Below are 17712 nucleotides of genomic sequence, written 5' to 3'. Positions count from 1 at the left end.
CGCTTTGTGGACAAGGACAGTGAGACTGGGAGAGGTCAAGTGCCTGGCCGAGGTCACTCCTGGGGTGTCCAGGCCTTGCTCAGTGGGTGGCAGAGCCCCCGCACTAGGCATTGTCATTGCAGCCAGAGGCCCCCCAAGGATGGAGCAGTGGGGGGTCTTAGGGAGAGATGAACGGTTTCATTCAGTGAAGGAGCTCCGTGATGGGACCCCATGTGGAGTCGGGAGTGTCCAGCTAACGAGGTGGGATCTGTTCCTGCTGCAGGAGGTGCCCAGGCCAGCTTCATGCTGGGGACACTGCAGGGGACAGACACAAGGAGTGGCTGTCATGTCACCCCCCATCGAGCTGTGTCGAAGGAGGGTCAGAGAGTCAACAGATAGGCTGAAAATGCGCAGTCAGTGTGGCCCTGCCCGTGGGCGGAGCCTACGCAGGAGAAGGGCAGGGGCTGTGTGTGCAGGTAGTGGGTCTGGACGTGGGGCGGAGGAGGCAGGGGTGGGACCAAGGGGAAGGGAGATGTCGCTCCAGGCCAAGCACAGCACTGGGCAAAGGTGTCCGTCACCTTCTGCTGGAATTTTCAACCCTGCGAGTGTGGCTCAGATGGGGCCAGTGGTGAGCAAGGAGACGGGAATACTCGGGGCTCCAGACCCACGGGGGCAGGATGGGAAGGTGTCGCCTGGCTTTGAGCAGGGGCGGTTCAGGAGAGCGCTCTCCCTTCCTGATGTGACGGTGATGACGGCGTGGCCGACGGAATTCCTGGAGTCACCCTGCCCCCCAGCCATGCCCCGTGGTACTCAGGACAGCCCCGCACAGGAGCTGTGGGCCACAAGGTTAGGACTGAGCCCATCCAGTCCCCAAGGAAGCCTGTGCCATCACCACTGCGCCGTCCTGCCTACCAAGGTCCCGCGGTGGAGCAGCCCTGTCCTGGTGGGCGGGGCTGGGAACCTGCGGTGCCTGCGCCGGCTGTGATGCCCAGCAGTGAGCATCCCCGGGCAGGCGGGGGGCCAGGAACGCGGGGGTGGACCCGGCCCACACGTCAGCACTCTGGAGAGCTTTTTCCTCAAGCAATTGAAAAGTGGAAACTTGTCAGTGTTGTGATGAACTGAAGTGTGAATCCTGAAACGCCTCTGCTGGCTTGTGGTTTGAGTCAAGAGAGTGACGATGCTAACCTATGCTTCCCCCAGACTGACCCCACCATGGCCGTATCCAAGGACAGGGACCCTGGGGCTGGAGCCCCTGCCCAGCCATTCTCCCTCCCACCCACATGCTAGCCAGGCCCCAAGCTCCCTCCTCCCCAGGGCTCTGCTGAGTGTGTCCCGCACCTGGTGTGGGGTGTGCAGCGGCCCCGACTCTTTGAGGGGCCCCAGCTCTGCTCCCCAGGCTAATCCAGCCCTCAGCCCCGGCCCTTGAGAGATGCTGCCCAGTTTGGGAATGTTTGCTAGAGGCAGAGACACCAGGCCTGGAGACGAGGGCCCCAACTTGCTATGGGGCGGGGTGGGGGGCATCCAGGGATACATGGGCTTTTTTTTTTTTTTTTTTTTTTTTTTGTGGTACGCGGGCCTCTCACTTTTGTGGCCTCTCTCCCATTGCGGAGCATAGGCTCTGGACGCACAGGCTCAGTGGCCATGGCTCACGGGCCTAGCCGCTCCGCAACACGTGGGATCTTCCCGGACCGGGGCACGAACCTGCGTCCCCTACATCGGCAGGCGGACTCTCAACCACTGCGCCACCAGGGAAGCCCGATACGTGGGCTTTACGAGTCCTCTATGGGGACAGAGCTCGAGGGCCGAGGGTCCCAGAGTAGAAACCCTATTTGGCCACCACCCTCCGAAGCCCAGGCTTCATGTGGGCATCTGTGCATGTGGGCTTATTTCTGCACTTCCCCTAATTCCCTTTGCCGCCGACACAGGAGTGACTGGACTGCCTCTCGCCTCCACCCTGGGTAGCCCTGAGAAGCCCCTGGGGGCCTCCTAGACCCCAGCACACTGCTGTCTTCGGGGGATGCTGGCCTGTTCTCTGTTTTGCAATGAGCAGACTCCAGTGTTCACCCAGCGCTGGCTGGCGGCTTACCTCACCAGGCGGGGGTCCTGGGGCCATGGGACTTTGCTACAGCCACTGGGCATCAGTTCTTGGTGGGGGTCAGATTAGTGCTTCACTCTGGCTCTGAAGTCCAGGCATGTGCTGGTATAGCCACATCAGGGGTATGGCCGTGTGTGTAGATGTGATGCTGAACCCATCTGTCTACCCATCCATCGGGCTCTTGGCCCCCTTCTGTGGGCCAGGCACCGGGCTCTGGGGATTCAGTGGGACCCAGGCCCATGGGGAGTGCTAGGGATACATACATATGTGACACCCTGGTGGGCAAGGCTGTGCCATTGACTTGGAGATTGCAGAGGAGGGGATGAGGTTCTAGATGGTTCTGTTTTCAGAGGATGAAGGAGAATTTGTTGGAGAGAATATAGTTTCCAGGTGGAGAAGATTGCACGTACTCAGAGTGGGGCACGGTGGCCCTGTGTGACAGGCCCAGAGTTGAGGGCTCAGGGCAGCAAGCAGGGGCCAGACCCCATATGCTCAGCCAGGGAACCAGCCTGGCCTCTGCTTCGTGGTGGAAATGGCTGGACAGAGCCAAGGAAGGGCTGGCCAGGGGTGGGAACCAGGGTCAGGAGGTGAGCCCAGCAAGTCTGGTGGGTGTAGGCTGGGTGTGGCCTCCGACCCCGTGCATGGGAAGGGTGGGAGGTGGTGAGGCTGTGGAAGCCCACTCAGATTTACCCTATCCAGCTGGATGCCCACAGGGGGCCTCACACAGAGCGAGCCTCACCCTGCTGGCACACCCAGGACTTCAAACTGACTGTGAGTTCATCCAGGGGAAGAACTTCGGCGAGTCCCCGTGTGAAATAGTTTCCCACGGCTGCCCTAACAAAGTACCACAGGCTGGGGGCTGAAAAAAACAGAAATTTATTCTCACAGTCCTGGGGCCAGACTCCAAAATCAAGGTGTCAGCAGGGCCATGCTCCTATGGGAGGCTCCAGGGGAGAATCCTTCCTTCCTTCTTTGTCTTCCAGCTTCTAGTGGCTGCCTGCAGCCCTCGGCTTCCTTGGTTTATGGCCACATCACTCCAATCTCTACTTCTGTCTTCACATCACCTTCTCCTCTGTGTCTTTTCACTCTCTCTCTCTTTTTATTTTTAAGTTTAAGGCACACAGCATGATGGTTGATTTGCATATATTGTGAGATGATTACAATAGGTTCAGCTAACATCCATCTTCTTATACAGAGACAATAAAAAGAAAAGAAAAAAGGGGAAAAAAATGTTTCCTTGTGATGAGAACTCTTAGGATTTACTTTCTTTACAACTTTCCTGCATATCATACAGCACTGTTGGCTACAGTCACCGTGTTGCAATTCCACCCTCAGGACTTATTTATTTCATAACTGGAAGCTTGTACCTTTTGACCACCTTCCTGCAATTCCTCCTCCTTCCACCCTCCGCCTCTGGTAACCACAAGTCTGATCTCTTTTTCTGAGTTTTTTTCCCCCTCCTCTTTTGTCTGTTATAAGGATGCTTGTTGTTGGATTTAGGGCCCATCTGTCTAAACCGTGGTGAGATCCTTAATTACATATGCAAAGATCCTTTTTCCAAATAAGGTCAGGATCATAGTTCCCAGGGACTAGGACTTGGACATAAGTATCTGGGGGCCCCCATTCAGCCCACTACACTGGATGACCGTGACCAGGACCCTGCCCTCTATGCCACCCGCTCCCTCTGCCCAGCTGGATGGTACCCAGGACCAAATTCCCGGGAATCCTTGCAGCCCTGCGCAGGAAGGCAGGTTACAGCACCTGTGCAGAGAGGAGTGCGGCTCAGAGAGGGGAAGGGCTCGTGGCCCTGGCCCGGGAGGGTGGGGACTAAGTATGTAGGTCCCAGGCTGGCTGTGGGTGGCCCTGGGCCCTTTGTGAGGGACTGATGCAAAGCATCTTATTTTGAGAGCTTGAGGTTTTCACGAGTGGAGGTGCCAGCCACCCTTCCCTGGGCCCAGGGCCCTCCCTGAGCCTGGCAGACCCTCCTTGGCATGAGGGTGACAGGTGGGCACCGGACTAGGCACAAGGCTCTGGGAGACTGCGGGAGACACCGGGCTGGGGTTCCCAGGGACGTGGTTCCAGTCCCCACACCTCTGTTCCCTGGCCATCGGCCCGGCCAGTGCCCTGCTCTTTGAACCCTAACATCCCCATGGTCACCGCAGGTGAGTGGGCTGTGAGCATCAGGGTGGGGAAGGCTCCATGGCCTGCTGCAGAGGTGGTGGGCATTTGCCTGGGCTTTTGCCTGGCTCCAGAGCAGGCTGAGGACCCTAGGAACGCAGAAGGCTCTCCCTTCCTCTTTTTCAGGCCGACTCTTGGCCCCTGCCCCGCTGCTAGTCTAGTCCCACTCAGCCTGCTAAGTGTGCTGCGTCTGGCATGGTGGGTGGTCCCCAAGCCTGGAATTTAGAGGCAGCCGCCCTGGGAGCTGGGGGAAGAGCTGCAACTTGGGGAGGGTGGGGTGGAAGACTATTGAAGGAGGGGCCCTGAATGTCCTCTGTTTGAGGAATGTGAATCGCTGCGTTATTTGTTGCAGGGATGAAATGCTGCCTCGGGAGATGGGAGGGCACAGGAGGCCTGGAGTGGTGGGGCCTTCAGAGGTCACAAAGCAGCCCCGGAATCCTGACCTCAGACTCCCAGAGGGAGTAGGGTTGGGGAAGGAGCCGCCGTAGGTCTGACTTCCACGGAGACCCCTGTTCCTCTGCTCGGGCTGTGACTGACCCTATGACATCTTAGTGCTGAGCCAGGGCTCCAGCGGGTGTGGCCCTCTGCCTACTCCACCTCTGCTGTCGATAGTGCTTGGTGGCCCTTCTGGGGCAGGGGCAAGGGGAGGCTGTGGCTCCTGGACCCCAGGCCTCCTGATCCATCCTTCTGTCTCTCCAGTGAGGGATGGGATGTCCCAGGGAGAGCCGGTGGGCTCCCGGTTCCGGGCAGTTCTCATCTGCAGGCCTGTACCCACACCCTCCCCCTCCCCCCCGCCACCCCCCAGCCTCCCCCGGCTCTGGCCACTTGCTGCCTGGACTTTGACTTCCTCAGGCCACCCCTGCCCCAGCAAACTCCTTCTCAGTCAAACCTGGCCCCTCATCTGGAGGCCTCCCCTGATCCAGTGCCTGCTGGGCACCTCCTCTGGACCTCACGGCCCCTTGAAGCGCCTGCCCCGTCCCAGAACTGCTCCACTGGCTTGTCCTGGCCGCCCAAGCCCCAGGGGCTCCTAACCTGCTATTTTATCTCAATCCTCAGCACCAATGAAGAAACTAAGGCTCAGAGAGGCTAAGTCAGTAGCTTGAGGCCCACAGCTGGCAGAGGATAGAGGTGGGCGGTGTGCCCAGCTGAGTCTGACTGGGAGCCCTCTCCCCACTCTGGGCAGGCTGCGAAGGGGAAGGGCAGGGGGCCCCACTGAACCTCCCCATTGCCACCACCCGTCCATCTGTTGTGTCAGCTTTCTCCTGAAGGCATGGCCTGCCCACGGCCACCGAGGGCACTGAGGCTGACACAGGCTGCGGAGGCCAGGGTCCCGCCCTGAGGACAGCTCGCACACAAAAGCCCCAGCTCCCCATCCTCCAGGAGATAGCAGGTAGTCTCACACCCCAGACTGGCCCCCGGGTGGTGCGGGGGCCTTGGCAGGGGTCTGGTGCTGTGCACACAGTGGGAGATGGAGGCCCCCAGCCCAGGGCCGGCCTCCCTCAGGCCCCAACACGCAGGGATGCAGGCTGACTAGGCACTGGCACAGCTGGCTGTGGGGCTATGCCCTGGGAAACCTGGCGGGCAGGACAAGGCCTTTGCAATGCCTGAGGACCCGTAGTCTGTGGCCTCTGTCACCCTCAAATCCTGCCGTGGCGTGGCCCCAAAGCACTCCTTCCTCCAGCTGGTCTTGTCCTCCCTGGGCGAGGTGTGACCTTGAGACCCAAGCTCAGGGGAGGAGAGGCAGGGGGCCTGGGGGCTCAGCACCAAGCAGCCTGGGCTTGAATGCCTGCTCCCAGCTTCCTGGCTGTGGACCTGGCGGGGGGAGGAAGCCCGGCTTGGTGGGGCAGAGCAGGCTTGGGAGGGACCCAGTCAGGGACCAAGGAGTGGTGACAGGACCGTGCTTTGCCACGGGGGTTGTAAGTGCCTTCTAGCCAGCCAGGTGTTCACAGAGGCAGCAGAGAGTGGCTGTGCCTGGCATGGGGGGATGGGGTGGGGCAGAAGGCTTGGGGGACGGAGGGAAGGTGACGGGCCGACGCCTGGGCCCAGGCTCGGAACCCATCCCTTGGTCCCTTGGTGTCAAAGGGCAGAGAGGTGGCCACCTTGAAACGCAGAAGGCTCTGGTGCCAGAGGTACAGCTGCTCTGTGTAGCCTCTGAAGGCAGAGCTGGGCAGTGGCGCCCGTGGTGGTGGTGGGAGCACGCCCGGGTAGAAGTGAGCTCCCCGTGCGGGGCGTAAGCACCGACTTCTTGTGTGGCTGTCTCTGGGGTCAGGGAGGCCAGGCCTGGCGCCCTGGGCTTTGGGGCTTCAATGATTTGCTGGGAAGAAGTCAAACGTACAGAGGTGTCCCTAGGGGGGACCGGCGGGGAGCTGCCTCCCGGGGGGCATAGCTGGCCTCATCCCAGGGCCTGGCGACCTGTGGTTTCTGACCACAGTGGGCATGGCCCAAAGCCAGCAGGCCACACGGCACTGACTGGGCACAGCGCTGGGCCTCAGGACCTCAACGGGTGGAAGGCAGGAAGTGCTGGCTACCCGGGGCTGCCCAGGGGCCCGGCAACAGGAAACCCTGGGCGGGGAGGAAGCCCTGGAGGCCACGGGCCCCAGATGCAGCAGGCGGCTGTCAGTAGGAGGCACCGCGGGTGTAGCCGGCCCGGCACTCTGGGCTGCGCGGGGCACCGCACCGCGCCTGCCTGGGGGAGGCCGGCTGAAGCCCCGCCCCGTGGCCCCTGAGCCACATGGCCTTCCTGGGCTCCAGGACACCTGCCCCCAAGCCGTCGCCAGGCGGAAAGACAGTCATGTGCTGGGTCAGTGCCACCAGGTCAGCAGGGCGGCCCTGGGGCTGGGGGTTCGGGAGGTGGTGCCGGCCCAGCACCTGTAGAGCCGCTCAGGGAGGCCCCGTGTGGAGTCAGAGCCCCCCTCAACGGGGCCCGCGGTGGGGCGCACAGGACGCTGGCCCTGGGCCCCCGAGAGGAGAGCCCTCAGCTGGACGGGACAAGTGGGAGCCCAGAGAGGACAACCCCGCCCCCTGGTCATGTGCTGCCCTGCCTGGGTGGCCTTGGCGTTTGGGTCCTGGGTACACACACATTGTGTGTGTGCGTGTGTGAGTGTGATGGTGTGTCAGTGTGACCGTGCCTGCACTGCGGGGACACGGAGAGCTGTGTGAGCCCCCACTGCCTGCCTGCCCTGGGAGCGCAGTGCTGGGGGGTCCCGCAGGGAGCCGAAGAGCCTCAGGGGCTCAGGGACCCCAGCCCAGGTCGTGCCTCCCTCCCTCCCTCTGGCATGGCTCGTCACTGGCCTTCATTGGAGATTTTTGGTTTTCATTCTTTTATGGAGAAAGATTCTGGGAAGAGGAAGGGGGAGGAGAAACTGAAAGGAGAGACGGAACCGAGAGGCGCCGGGGCCCCGCCCCTCCAGCGCCACCTAGCGCCCGCTCTGTGGCAGGCGGGACAGGCTGAGCGCTCCACTCTTCACTGGCTATATGACTTCTGAGTTACTTAGCTTCTCCGAGCCTCGGTGTGTTCATCAGTGACGTGGGGGTGACACAGGTTCACACGTCAGGGGCTGTTAGGATGGTGACATGGGGTGGTCCTCGAGAAGCACAGAGTCTGGTCCCCACGGTGAGTGCCCGGTGTGCTCCATGCGAGTTGACAACTTGCTGAGCTTGTTTATTAGTGTGAGATGGAGGTAAAGCAACGCCTGTGGGGTTTAATGAGCTGTCGGGTCAGACTTGGTTCTGGACCAGTGCAGGGCTGTGGGGTAGTGATGATTACTCTGACCTGTGCCCAAGCTGCCTGCCCAGGGCACTGGGGCCACCCATGAAGGGTCCTGCTAGCCCCTGGAGGCTGTGTGTGTGTGTGTGTGTGTGTATGTGTGTTTGTGAATATACACGTGAGTCAGTGTGTGTGTATGAGTACATTTGAGTGCAAGCAGGCATGTGTGAAAATGAGTGTATGTATAAGAATGAATGTGAGGGCTTCCCTGGTGGCGCAGTGGTTGGGAGTCCGCCTGCCGATGAGGGGGACACGGGTTCGTGCCCCGGTCCGGGAGGGTCCCGCGTGCTGCAGAGCGGCTGGGCCCGTGAGCCGTGGCTGCTGGGCCTGCGCGTCTGGAGCCTGTGCTCCGGGACGGGAGAGGCCGCAGCAGTGGGAGACCAGCGTACCGCAAAAAAAAAAAAAAGAATGAATGTGAGCATGTACATGTGCGGATGAGTGTGTGCATACGTATGCGTGTGAGCCTGTGTGAGCGAGTACATGTGTATGTGCGAATGCATGTGTGTACATGTGCGTGTATGATTATATGCAGGTGGGTATGTGAGTGTGTCTTCGGGTGTGAGTAAGTGTGCATGCAGACCTATGATGAGTGAGTGTGTGCATAGGTGTGAGTGAGTGCACTGGGGTACCTGGTCTCCTCTCCGTCGGGGCTGGGACCCCCCAGGCCCCCCTCACCCTGCAGCTCCCACACATGGGTGGCCTGGTCACCACTGACAGAACCCTGATCCTGTGGTCCCACGAGGTGCCAGCTCCCTCACCACAGCCAAGACCGCACCTGCGGGTGTGGGAGAGGAGAGCTGAGGGAACCCCACCCTCCAGCGCCTTCCTCCTGTGCCTTCCAGGCAACCTGGTGCACAGGCTCACACCGGTACACACGCGTGTGCACACACACTGATGTGCACACACAGAACCTTCTGCCTTCGGGCCGTGTGGCTCATGCACACATCCTGTCTGGGTGTACCGTCTGTGACAATGACCGAGTGTGGGGAGCCACGGCTCATGTGTGGGCCTGTGCAGGGGATGACCACACGCCCCGGAGGCTCGCAGCCCCAAGGCAGGTGGAAGCCACAGAGCCTGCGCTTCTTGGAGCCCAACGGGGCTGTCTCTGTGGGAAAGAGAGGCTTTCCCTGGCCTGTTCTTCCCTCACCCCTGCAGCCTCGGGCCTTGGGTCACACAGACCAATCTCAGCTGAGAGAGAAGGTGGGGGTGGGCACGGAGCAGAGACTGGGGAGCGTGCCTGGCACCGTGCTCCTGGGCGGGTCCCAACCCAGCTCACCCAGTGGTGCCGGGCAGGGCCGGGCAGCCAGAGGATATCCGGCCATCAGGATGAGCTTCCCCTTCGATGGTTCATCTTCTGGAGAGGGGCGGTGGATGTCGGTGTCTGTCCCTGAAGCAGGGACATTCCCAGGGGAGGTGAAGGTGGAGCACGACCAGGCCTGCCACAGCCCACCCTCCCCACCCAAGGTCAGCCCGTGGACACCCAAGAGCCCTCCTCCTGCCCACAGAGGGACGGTGGCCAGGTGAGACTGAGCCCCTCACAGGCCTGCACCTGCCTGGCCACCGAGCTGACCAGGGTGGGACCATGGGCTGCCCCGGCTCCTTCCCCATACTCGCTCAGGTGTGGAGCCAGGACGCGGGGTGGGCCCCATCTGTCCTCAGCTCTGCCTCTGGCACCCCCTGCCCCACACAGATGCCAGGTCTCCTTACAGATGGGGGAGGAGGCGATGGAGCAGGGTGGGGCTCTGTTTCAGCTTCCTGCGCCTTCCAGGCAACCTGTATTCCCCAGCACCCAGCGGGGTCAACATTTCTACACCTCCTTTGGGACTGCCTGGGTGCCCCCTGTGTGCTGGACCTGAGCTGGTGGAACCACCTGAAAGAGGGGACATTTGAGTTAACTCTCTTCCATTTTTGGATTGTTCGTTGCTAGTGTAGAGAAATAGGACTGATTTTTGTATATCCATCTGGTATCCTGCCACCTTGCTGAGCTTGTTTATCAGTTCTAATCATTCTTTCTTTAGTGGATCCCTTGGATTTTCTAATCATCTAATCTTTGAATAGTTTTACTTCTTCCTTCCCAACCTGCATAGCTTTTTTTCTTTTTTTCTTTTGCGGTACGCAGGCCTCTCACTGTTGTGGCCTCTCCCGTTGTGGAGCACAGGTTCCGGACGCGCAGGCTCAGTGGCCATGGCTCACGGGCCCAGCCGCTCCACGGCATGTGGGATCTTCCCGGACCGGGGCACGAACCTGCGTCCCCTGCATCGGCAGGCGGACTGTCAACCACTGCGCCACCAGGGAAGCCCATGCATAGCTTTTATTGCTTCTTCTTGCATAATTGTCCTGGCTAGAACCTCTGGTACAATGTTGAATAGAAGTGACAAGAGCTGATGTCCTTGCCTTGTACCTGCTTGTAGGGGAAAGCTTTCAGTCACTCACCATTGTTTATGATGTTAGCTCTCCGTTCTTCATAGATATCCTTTCCAGGTTGAGGAGGTTCCTCCCACTCCTAGTTGGTTGGGTGCTCTTATTATGACAGATTGTCACATTTTGTCAGATGCTTTTTCTGCATCTATCAGCATAAGCATGTGGGTTTTGTTCTTTATTCGATTGATATAATGTATTACCTGCTTTGAATTTTGTTTTTTGGTTTTTTTGTTGTTGTTGTTTTGGCTGTGCTGTGAGGCTTTCGATATCTTAGTTCCCCCACCTGGATTGAACCCAGGCCCTGGCAGTGAAAGCACTGAGTCCTAACCACTGGACCACCAGGCAATTCCCCACATTTTTTGAATTTTGAATGTTAGATCAAGCTTGCATTCCTAGGATAAATCCCACATGGTGTAGAATCCTTTTTATATGATGCTGGATTCAGTTTGCTAGTATTTTGGTGAGGAACTTTACGCTGACATTCATAGGGATATTGGTCTGTAGTTTTCTTTTCTTTTCTTTTTTTTTTTGTAGTTTTCTTTTCTTGCGAGGTCTTTGGTTTTGGTATCAGGGTAACGCCGACCTCATAGAATGAATGCCTTGCTCTTCGGTTTTGGGAAGAGTCTGTGAAGGACTGGTGTTCATTTGAACCAACTCTTTTGAGGGTGAGTTAGTTCAGTTGTAACAGCAGGCAGTGGGAACAGTGTGGACAGAGGCCTGAAGGGGGGAGCACGGTTGATTTGAGTAACAGGAGCCACGGGCCTGGCTGGTGCAGAGGCACACGCACGGGAGGTGGAGGGCTGGAGGGCAGCCCGTGAGAAAGGTCCACAGGGGCTGGATCCGGAAGGGCCAGCTGGACATGAGCAGGTCCTTGAGCTTTAGAACAGAGCAGTGATGGGCATGGCATGTGTGTTGGAGCCTGTGCTGAGGGGAGGGTGATGGAGGAAAGAGACTGGAGGCCAGGGAGGGACTTGAGGAGAGGAGGTGGGGTGGGGCTGCCCGGAGGTGGTGGAGGGGGGCACAGGCAGGGGGCTGCGAGGAGGCAGCCTAGAGGGCTGGGAATGCTGGGCGCGTGGGGTTGGCAAGGGCACTGGGAACAGGCACAGAGGCTGGTTGGAGCCTCAGTGTAGGGAGGCTGCTGTAGAGGCATGAGAGGCAGGGGCTGGTTGCAGCGGGAAGGGGCCAGAGCGCTGGTCTGAGGCAGAGGCCTGGAAACCAGGGACCTCCCGCTGGGTGGGAGCAGGGCGGAAGCTGTTAGACCCACCCTCTGCTGCAGGTGGCCCATCTCGGTGGCAGCCTGTATGCAAGTGGAGGTAGAGACGGCAGCATGCTTGGGAGGCCAGCCTGTAGCCAGCCTAGGGGGCTCCTGGGAGAGGTGCCCACATCCTTCCAGGCAAGTGGAGCTGCCAAGGACCGGAGCCCTGACCCCTGCAAGGAATCCCGGGTCAGACAGGCGACGCAGCCCGCCCAGAGGAGGCCACGGGGGAGGAACGAGGGAGGACCGGCAGCCCCGCCCGGGAGCCTGAGTGCTCGCGCCCCGGGGGGCGAGGGGAGGGGAAACTCGCCAGCCAGCCCCGCTTCAACTCCAGCTCAGCCCCGGGAGGCGGGGCGGCCCGCACTCACCCTTGACAGAGCTGTGGGCTGGGGCTCCGGGAGGAGGAGGAGGCACTTTCCCGAGGTCTCCGCCGCCAGGAGCCGGAGGGGCTGGAGCCCGGGTGTGGGGGCGGTCGGGGGCCCTCCAGCCGCGCGGGGCCGTGAGGCCGGCTGCCCGTTCGCCTCCATGGCTTCCAGACTCCGGGCGGCCCCTCAGGCGTCCGCCCCGCGCCCACGCGCCCCTGCACCCCCACCCTCGCAGCGGCCGGCGGGGAAACTGAGGCCCCGCGGGCTGAAGGGCGGGGCGGTGCCTCACCTGCGAGGGGCGGAGCCGGCGGCCGGGCAGGGGGCGGGGCTGGGGCGGGGCTGGGGCGGGGGGCGCGGCGGCATGGAGGGCGAGGGGCTGCGGCCGCGGGCCAGGAGCCGGCGGGAGGAGGGCGCCGCGGGCGAGGCGGCGGCCCGGGCGCGCGGCCCGATTCCGTGTCGGTGCGCGCAGGGGAGGCGGGCGCGGGCCGATCCCCCGAAACCGGCCGTGCCCGCCGCGTGGACACTGTGAGGACCGAGCCGGACCGAGCCGGCGCTTCCGGCGGGAACAAAGGCGGGCGGGGGCCGGCTCCAGCGGGTCTGGGGGCTTCGGACGGGGCGGGGGCCTGTCCGTCTGCCAGCACCTCCCGGGGCGGGTGGGCGCGGGGCCCCCTCCTCCCTACGCCCGCGGGGTTCTGTCCGGTGCGGGCCGCCGGGCGGGCGCGGGGGTGGCGCGCTTGGTCGGAGGCTCCACTGTTGGTTGGGGCGCAGGCCAGAGGGGTGGCTTTGTGCGCAGGTGGAGCTGGAGCGGGCAGCCCGAGCGACCTGGGCAGGGGCCGAGGAGCAGGCGTCCGGGGAGGCGGGAGGCGGTAAACATCTGTTGGAGCCTGCCGGTTTGCTGAGAGCGGAGTGGTTTTCTTTGTGTGTGTGTGTTTGGGGATGGGGCAGGAGTTCCAGCAAGGCTGGGCCTCTGGGTGTGACCCGAACTGCTCCTCCAACTCCACTGGGGCCCCCGGACGGACCCCCGGGTGGGGTGCGGGCAGGCACTAGATAAAACAGTACGGGGTGGGTGGGTGCTGTTCAGAGGGACCAGGGGTGCGGTGCGGGAGGCCCCGAATGTGACTGGGCATTGAGGTGCGTCAGAGAAGAGGGGAGTCTGAATCTGGGTCTTGAAGGACGAGTAGGAGTTCTCCGTGTGAGGAGGGGTGGCAGTCATTCCAGGCAGAGACCGGAAGTGTGAAACTGAAAGAACCTGCCAGGTTTCTGGGAGAGCAGCTGGAACATGAGTAAGAGGCTGTTAAGCGGCGGGGCCTTACAGCCGGGCCTGGAATGTAGGGCCCTGCGGGCCTGGGTTAACCCTGAGGCAGGCAGCCTGCCCCTGGAGACTGTGCACTGGGTGGCCCCTGCCCGAACGATGCTCCAGGCTGACTGGGAGACTGCGTGGATCCCAGCCAACCCACCAAAGGATTGTTTGGCGAGGGTGCGGCTCCCACCCCTGGCTGAGACATGTCCCCTTCCCTTTTTATTGTAGCTTCATGGCGGCCGAGGAGATGCACTGGCCCGTCCCCATGAAGGCCATTGGTGCCCAGAACTTGCTGACCATGCCTGGGGGTGTGGCCAAGGCTGGCTACCTGCACAAGAAGGGCGGCACCCAGCTGCAGCTGCTCAAATGTGAGTCCCCTGGGTGGTGGGGAGCACAATGGGAGGACGTGGGGACAGGGCTGAGCCCCACTGGACCTCCTTGGCCAAGCACCCTTCCTTTCTGAGCTTCTTCCTTCCTTCCTTACCTGGTGGGCCCTCCAGAGTTTCCCTTCTCTCCCTGCCGGCACCCCCTCGGGGCCCTGAGTTTGGCCTTCCCAGCCCCCAGGACTGTGGAAGGGTCTGGGGTGGTGCAGCGGGTGGAGATAGGAGGACATTTGGTGCACAGTGCTGACCAGCTGGACAAGGGAGCTTCAGCCTGGGAGGTGCCCTCGCCTTATCAGGTGGGTGTTCAGCGAGTCAGGCAGTCACTCCGTCTGCAATGAACTCACGTACCAGGCCAACAGCCATCTGGGTGCTGGACCTCCAGAGCTTCATGAGACCGGGGCTCTGGTGCCTAGGACAGCAGGCTGGGAGAGGGAGAGAGCCCCCAGGCCTGGGAGATGCCCAGGCTTCGAGACACTGAAGCCCAAGAGCATCAGGGCCTTGCCCACCCCTCTGACCAGCCACGAGCGTCCCGACATGCCTTTGCTCAAGCTGTGCCCTTTGCCAGGGACTCCCTGGCCCTGTGCTGCCTGGTTGAGGTGCCCCAGGCCGACTGATTTGGTTTCTCTGTGGGCTCCGATTGGTCTGCTCTCCTCTTTGAACAGGGAGCCTCCAAGGAGTGGCTGTAAATGAGCCGCCTCCAGGCCTGGGAGGGGCTGCTCAGGGATGGGGCAGTAGCCCCAGGGGTTCTCACCATAACTGGCTCCACACCTGCCGCTCTTGTTGGCAAGACCTCTGGGCTTCTTTGCCCCCAGCCTTGCTCCACCCAGCAAGGCGGCTCTGTGGCCTCCCTGGGCCTCTAGCCCTGGCTCTGCCCTTCCTCGAGCCACTTTAGTCCCTTGTCCCTGGGGCCTGTGGTAGCGCCACACAGCCCCCTGAATCTCCCCTGCCCTGGAGGGACCAGCATGCCCATCCATCTGTCAGCATTTGGCCCCATGGTAGACTCCTGGGGAGGGGGCAGGAGGCCTGGCCTGGAGTCGCCCAGGGCCTCCAGGCGTGGTCCCTGGAGTGGGGCCTGCCCAGAGGCTCAGCCCCTGCCTTCGCCCCGCTCCGCAGGGCCCCTGCGCTTCGTCATCATCCACAAGCGCTGCATCTACTACTTTAAGAGCAGCACGTCTGCCTCCCCGCAGGGCGCCTTCTCGCTGAGTGGCTACAACCGGTAAGTTCCCCACTGACCCTCAGCCCCACGGCCAGTGGGTTCGCCCCCGGTTCCCACCCAAGACAAGTCCAGACTTTCCTGAGATGTTTCACACCCCCAGCCCTTCAGATGGGTCCAGCCTCTGCCGCTCCATCCTAGCCTCAGGCCGTTGCCGAGGGCCTGGGGTCGAGGCTGGGGCTTCCTGCCGCTTTGTCAGCTTCAAGGGTTGCAACAGCCTGCTCTACAGAGTCCCCATTCGGTCACAGCCCATTGACTTCTGCGTCCCTCCTTCCTCCCCACCTTTGCCCCCCCAACCATCTCTGCCTCCTTCTGGCCAAGAGCCCAGCCCACTACCCCAGGCCCTGCCCCAGGCCCCCCTGGCTCCCGGGGCCTCCCAGGCTGGGGCCAGTTCCCTGCTGCGGGCTGCCAGTCTATCAGTTGGGCATGAGCCTGCCCTCAAGGAGCTCTCTGACTCATGGGCACTGGGTCTCCCCCCCACCCCCCGGGGGGATGGGGCATGTTGGCATGTGTGGGCCCACCCATGGCCTCAGGCCTGCACGCGGGGGTCAAGTGTGATTCCTGGCTCTAGGTCTTGGTGTCACACCACCCAGGCCCTGCACCCAATGGCATTAGTCTGTGTCCCTGCCGGCCCCCCCACCCCGGGAGGGCCCAGCCCTTCCTGCCTATGAGAACCTGAGGGTCCCGTGGTGCAGTGGCAGGACTGGCGCCCTTGGGGAGTGACTCTAGGCCTCCACTCACATGCTGGCCGCAAGTTCAGTAGGGAAACTTGCCCCAAGCACCCAGCCCAGTGCCCATCCCCCAGGTGGAGGCCGGGGGAGGCTCCAGGGCCCTGTGGCTGCCAGCGGGCACTGGTGGATCAGACTCTGGTGTCCCCTGGGGAGGGACATTTCCTTTCCCCAAACACACCACCCCTGGCCTGGTGGGACTGCAGCCTTGCAGCAGGGGATGGTCCAGGCCCTCTGATGGGCCGGATGGACACACCTGCCCCAGGCGCCCAGCCTGACAGCGCCCCCCATGGTAGAGTTTGTGATCTCTACGCAAACCCCCTGTCCTGGCTGCAGGAGCGGCCGCAGTGAGTCACTTCCCTGAAATGTTCTCAGGCCAGCAAAGTGGCTCTGTGGCCTCCCTGGGCCTCTGGCACCTGGCAGCAGGGGCAGGGCTGAGGGTGACATGAGCCCCATGAGTGTCCCCAGGAGGTAGGCCAGGGGCCAGGCAGGGCCCGAGGCATCCAAGTAAAGTAGCATTGGTGGGCAGCGAGGGTGGCAAGTCCTCATATCAGAGCCCTGCACGCGCTGCTCCCTGGAAACCCTCCTGGACCCCTGTGCCCTCCGCTCATTGCCCACCCTTGCCCACACGCTTCCTTGTGCCTGACGCATCCAGGCCTTCAGCCAGCAGCATCGATGGGCCGACCGTCCAGATCTTCCCGTGTCCCTCGGGGCGTGGTGCTGGGTGCCAAGACCTGTCCAGGGGCGGGGCTGTGCTTGGGCCGTCCCTGCGGGCATGGGCCACATGGTGACCACTGGCACTGCCCTCAGGGTGATGCGGGCAGCTGAGGAGACGACATCCAGCAACGTCTTCCCCTTCAAGATCGTCCACATCAGCAAGAAGCACCGCACGTGGTTCTTCTCTGCCTCTTCTGAGGATGAGCGCAAGGTGATGGGGGGCCGGGTTGGACCTGCCTTGTGGGGACGGGGAACTATCAGGGCCCCCGTCCAGGCCCTGAGGGGCCGTGGCTGGGGCATGGGCAGCTGGGTGGGTGCCGCCCCCCAGTCTCCGGTCCTCACGCCCAGGGCCTGGCGCCAGCCCCCTCATACTCAGAGCATGCTGTCTCAGGAGGAACCCTGGGTGGGCTGAAGTGGGGCCGCGGCCCCAGAAGGGCCAGCCAGGGTCGTCTTCCCCAACCTTGGTGGTCGACACAGACCAGCCAGTGCGGGCAGGGGAGGAGGGATGAGGGTGGGTTCCTCCCCTGGGCAGCATCATGCCCGCTGAGGGCCTGACTGACCCGCAGAGCTGGATGGCCTTGCTGCGCAGGGAGATTGGCCACTTCCATGAGAAGAAGGAGCTGCCTCTGGATGCCAGGTGGGCCTGGGGGTGTGATGGTGGGCCGGTGTCACTAGGGCCCTGGACTTGACACGTGTGCCTGCCTCCTGACCCCTGGGGACTTGGCCCAGAATCCCCTCCTTGAAGGCTTTTCTGAAGGTGCCAGCTGGGCCACGTGGGTGCACCTGTGTGTGTGCACCCGAGTGTGTAAGCATGTGTATGCGTGCACCCCATTGGTAGTTCCTGTTTGGGGATTACACGTGCTTTTACTCGCCCACCCAGGAAGCCCGGCGTTTCTAGCAGCTCAGGCCTTTGGGTTCCCAGCACCCCTCACTAGGGAGTGAGAGCAGAGTGAGTGCCCAGAGCAGTGACCCAGCCTGTCTGGGTGTTGATGACCGCGGGGTGAAGGTGGCTCAAAAGCAGCAGGGGCTCTCTGGGCGGGAACTGCATCCACCCGGTCCTTTCAGAGATGAGGATAGGGAGGCCCAGGTAGGGCTGGGCACACCTAGGCTGTCCCGCAGGCCCCTGCCTGAGCCCCCAGGGCAGGAGCAGGTGGGGACGTGTGCCCAGCCTTGAGGCCTGGCACCGTCTGGGCAGTCGGGGTGTACTTGTGGCGAGAACCACGGTGGGGCTGAGGAGGGAGACACCACAGCCTCCAGTCCCCTTGTGTGCCCTTGTTTTGTGTGTATATGTGTGTCTAGATCTTTCTGTGTC

At 62.1% G+C, this 17712-nt stretch overlaps 1 protein-coding gene across 6 annotated transcripts in view; it reads left to right on the top strand.

Annotated features, from left to right (window-relative positions):
• The window catches only part of SH3BP2 (SH3 domain binding protein 2), a gene marked incomplete at its 5' end in the record, with an annotated part of 45852 nt that overhangs the window by 11048 nt on the left and 17092 nt on the right, over nt 1-17712 (top strand). For 2 of the 6 annotated variants that reach the window (XM_081229278.1, XM_081229276.1), the window contains 5 exons: nt 12421-12584; nt 13588-13727; nt 14856-14958; nt 16494-16611; nt 16967-17037. In XM_081229278.1, the coding sequence (XP_081085404.1) occupies nt 12421-12584; nt 13588-13727; nt 14856-14958; nt 16494-16611; nt 16967-17037 (596 nt within the window). Of the gene's footprint in view, nt 1-6903; nt 7067-12420; nt 12585-13587; nt 13728-14855; nt 14959-16493; nt 16612-16966; nt 17038-17712 lie in introns of those variants that run through there. The other 4 variants (XM_081229277.1, XM_081229281.1, XM_081229280.1 and 1 more) reach the window with 4 other exon arrangements.

The sequence above is a fragment of the Mesoplodon bidens genome (genome assembly GCF_964165515.1).
Source record: "Mesoplodon bidens genome assembly, chromosome: 1".
NCBI lineage: Eukaryota > Metazoa > Chordata > Mammalia > Artiodactyla > Ziphiidae > Mesoplodon > Mesoplodon bidens.
Note: the sequence above shows the minus strand (reverse complement) of the source record. Positions and strands in the feature narration are given on the sequence as shown.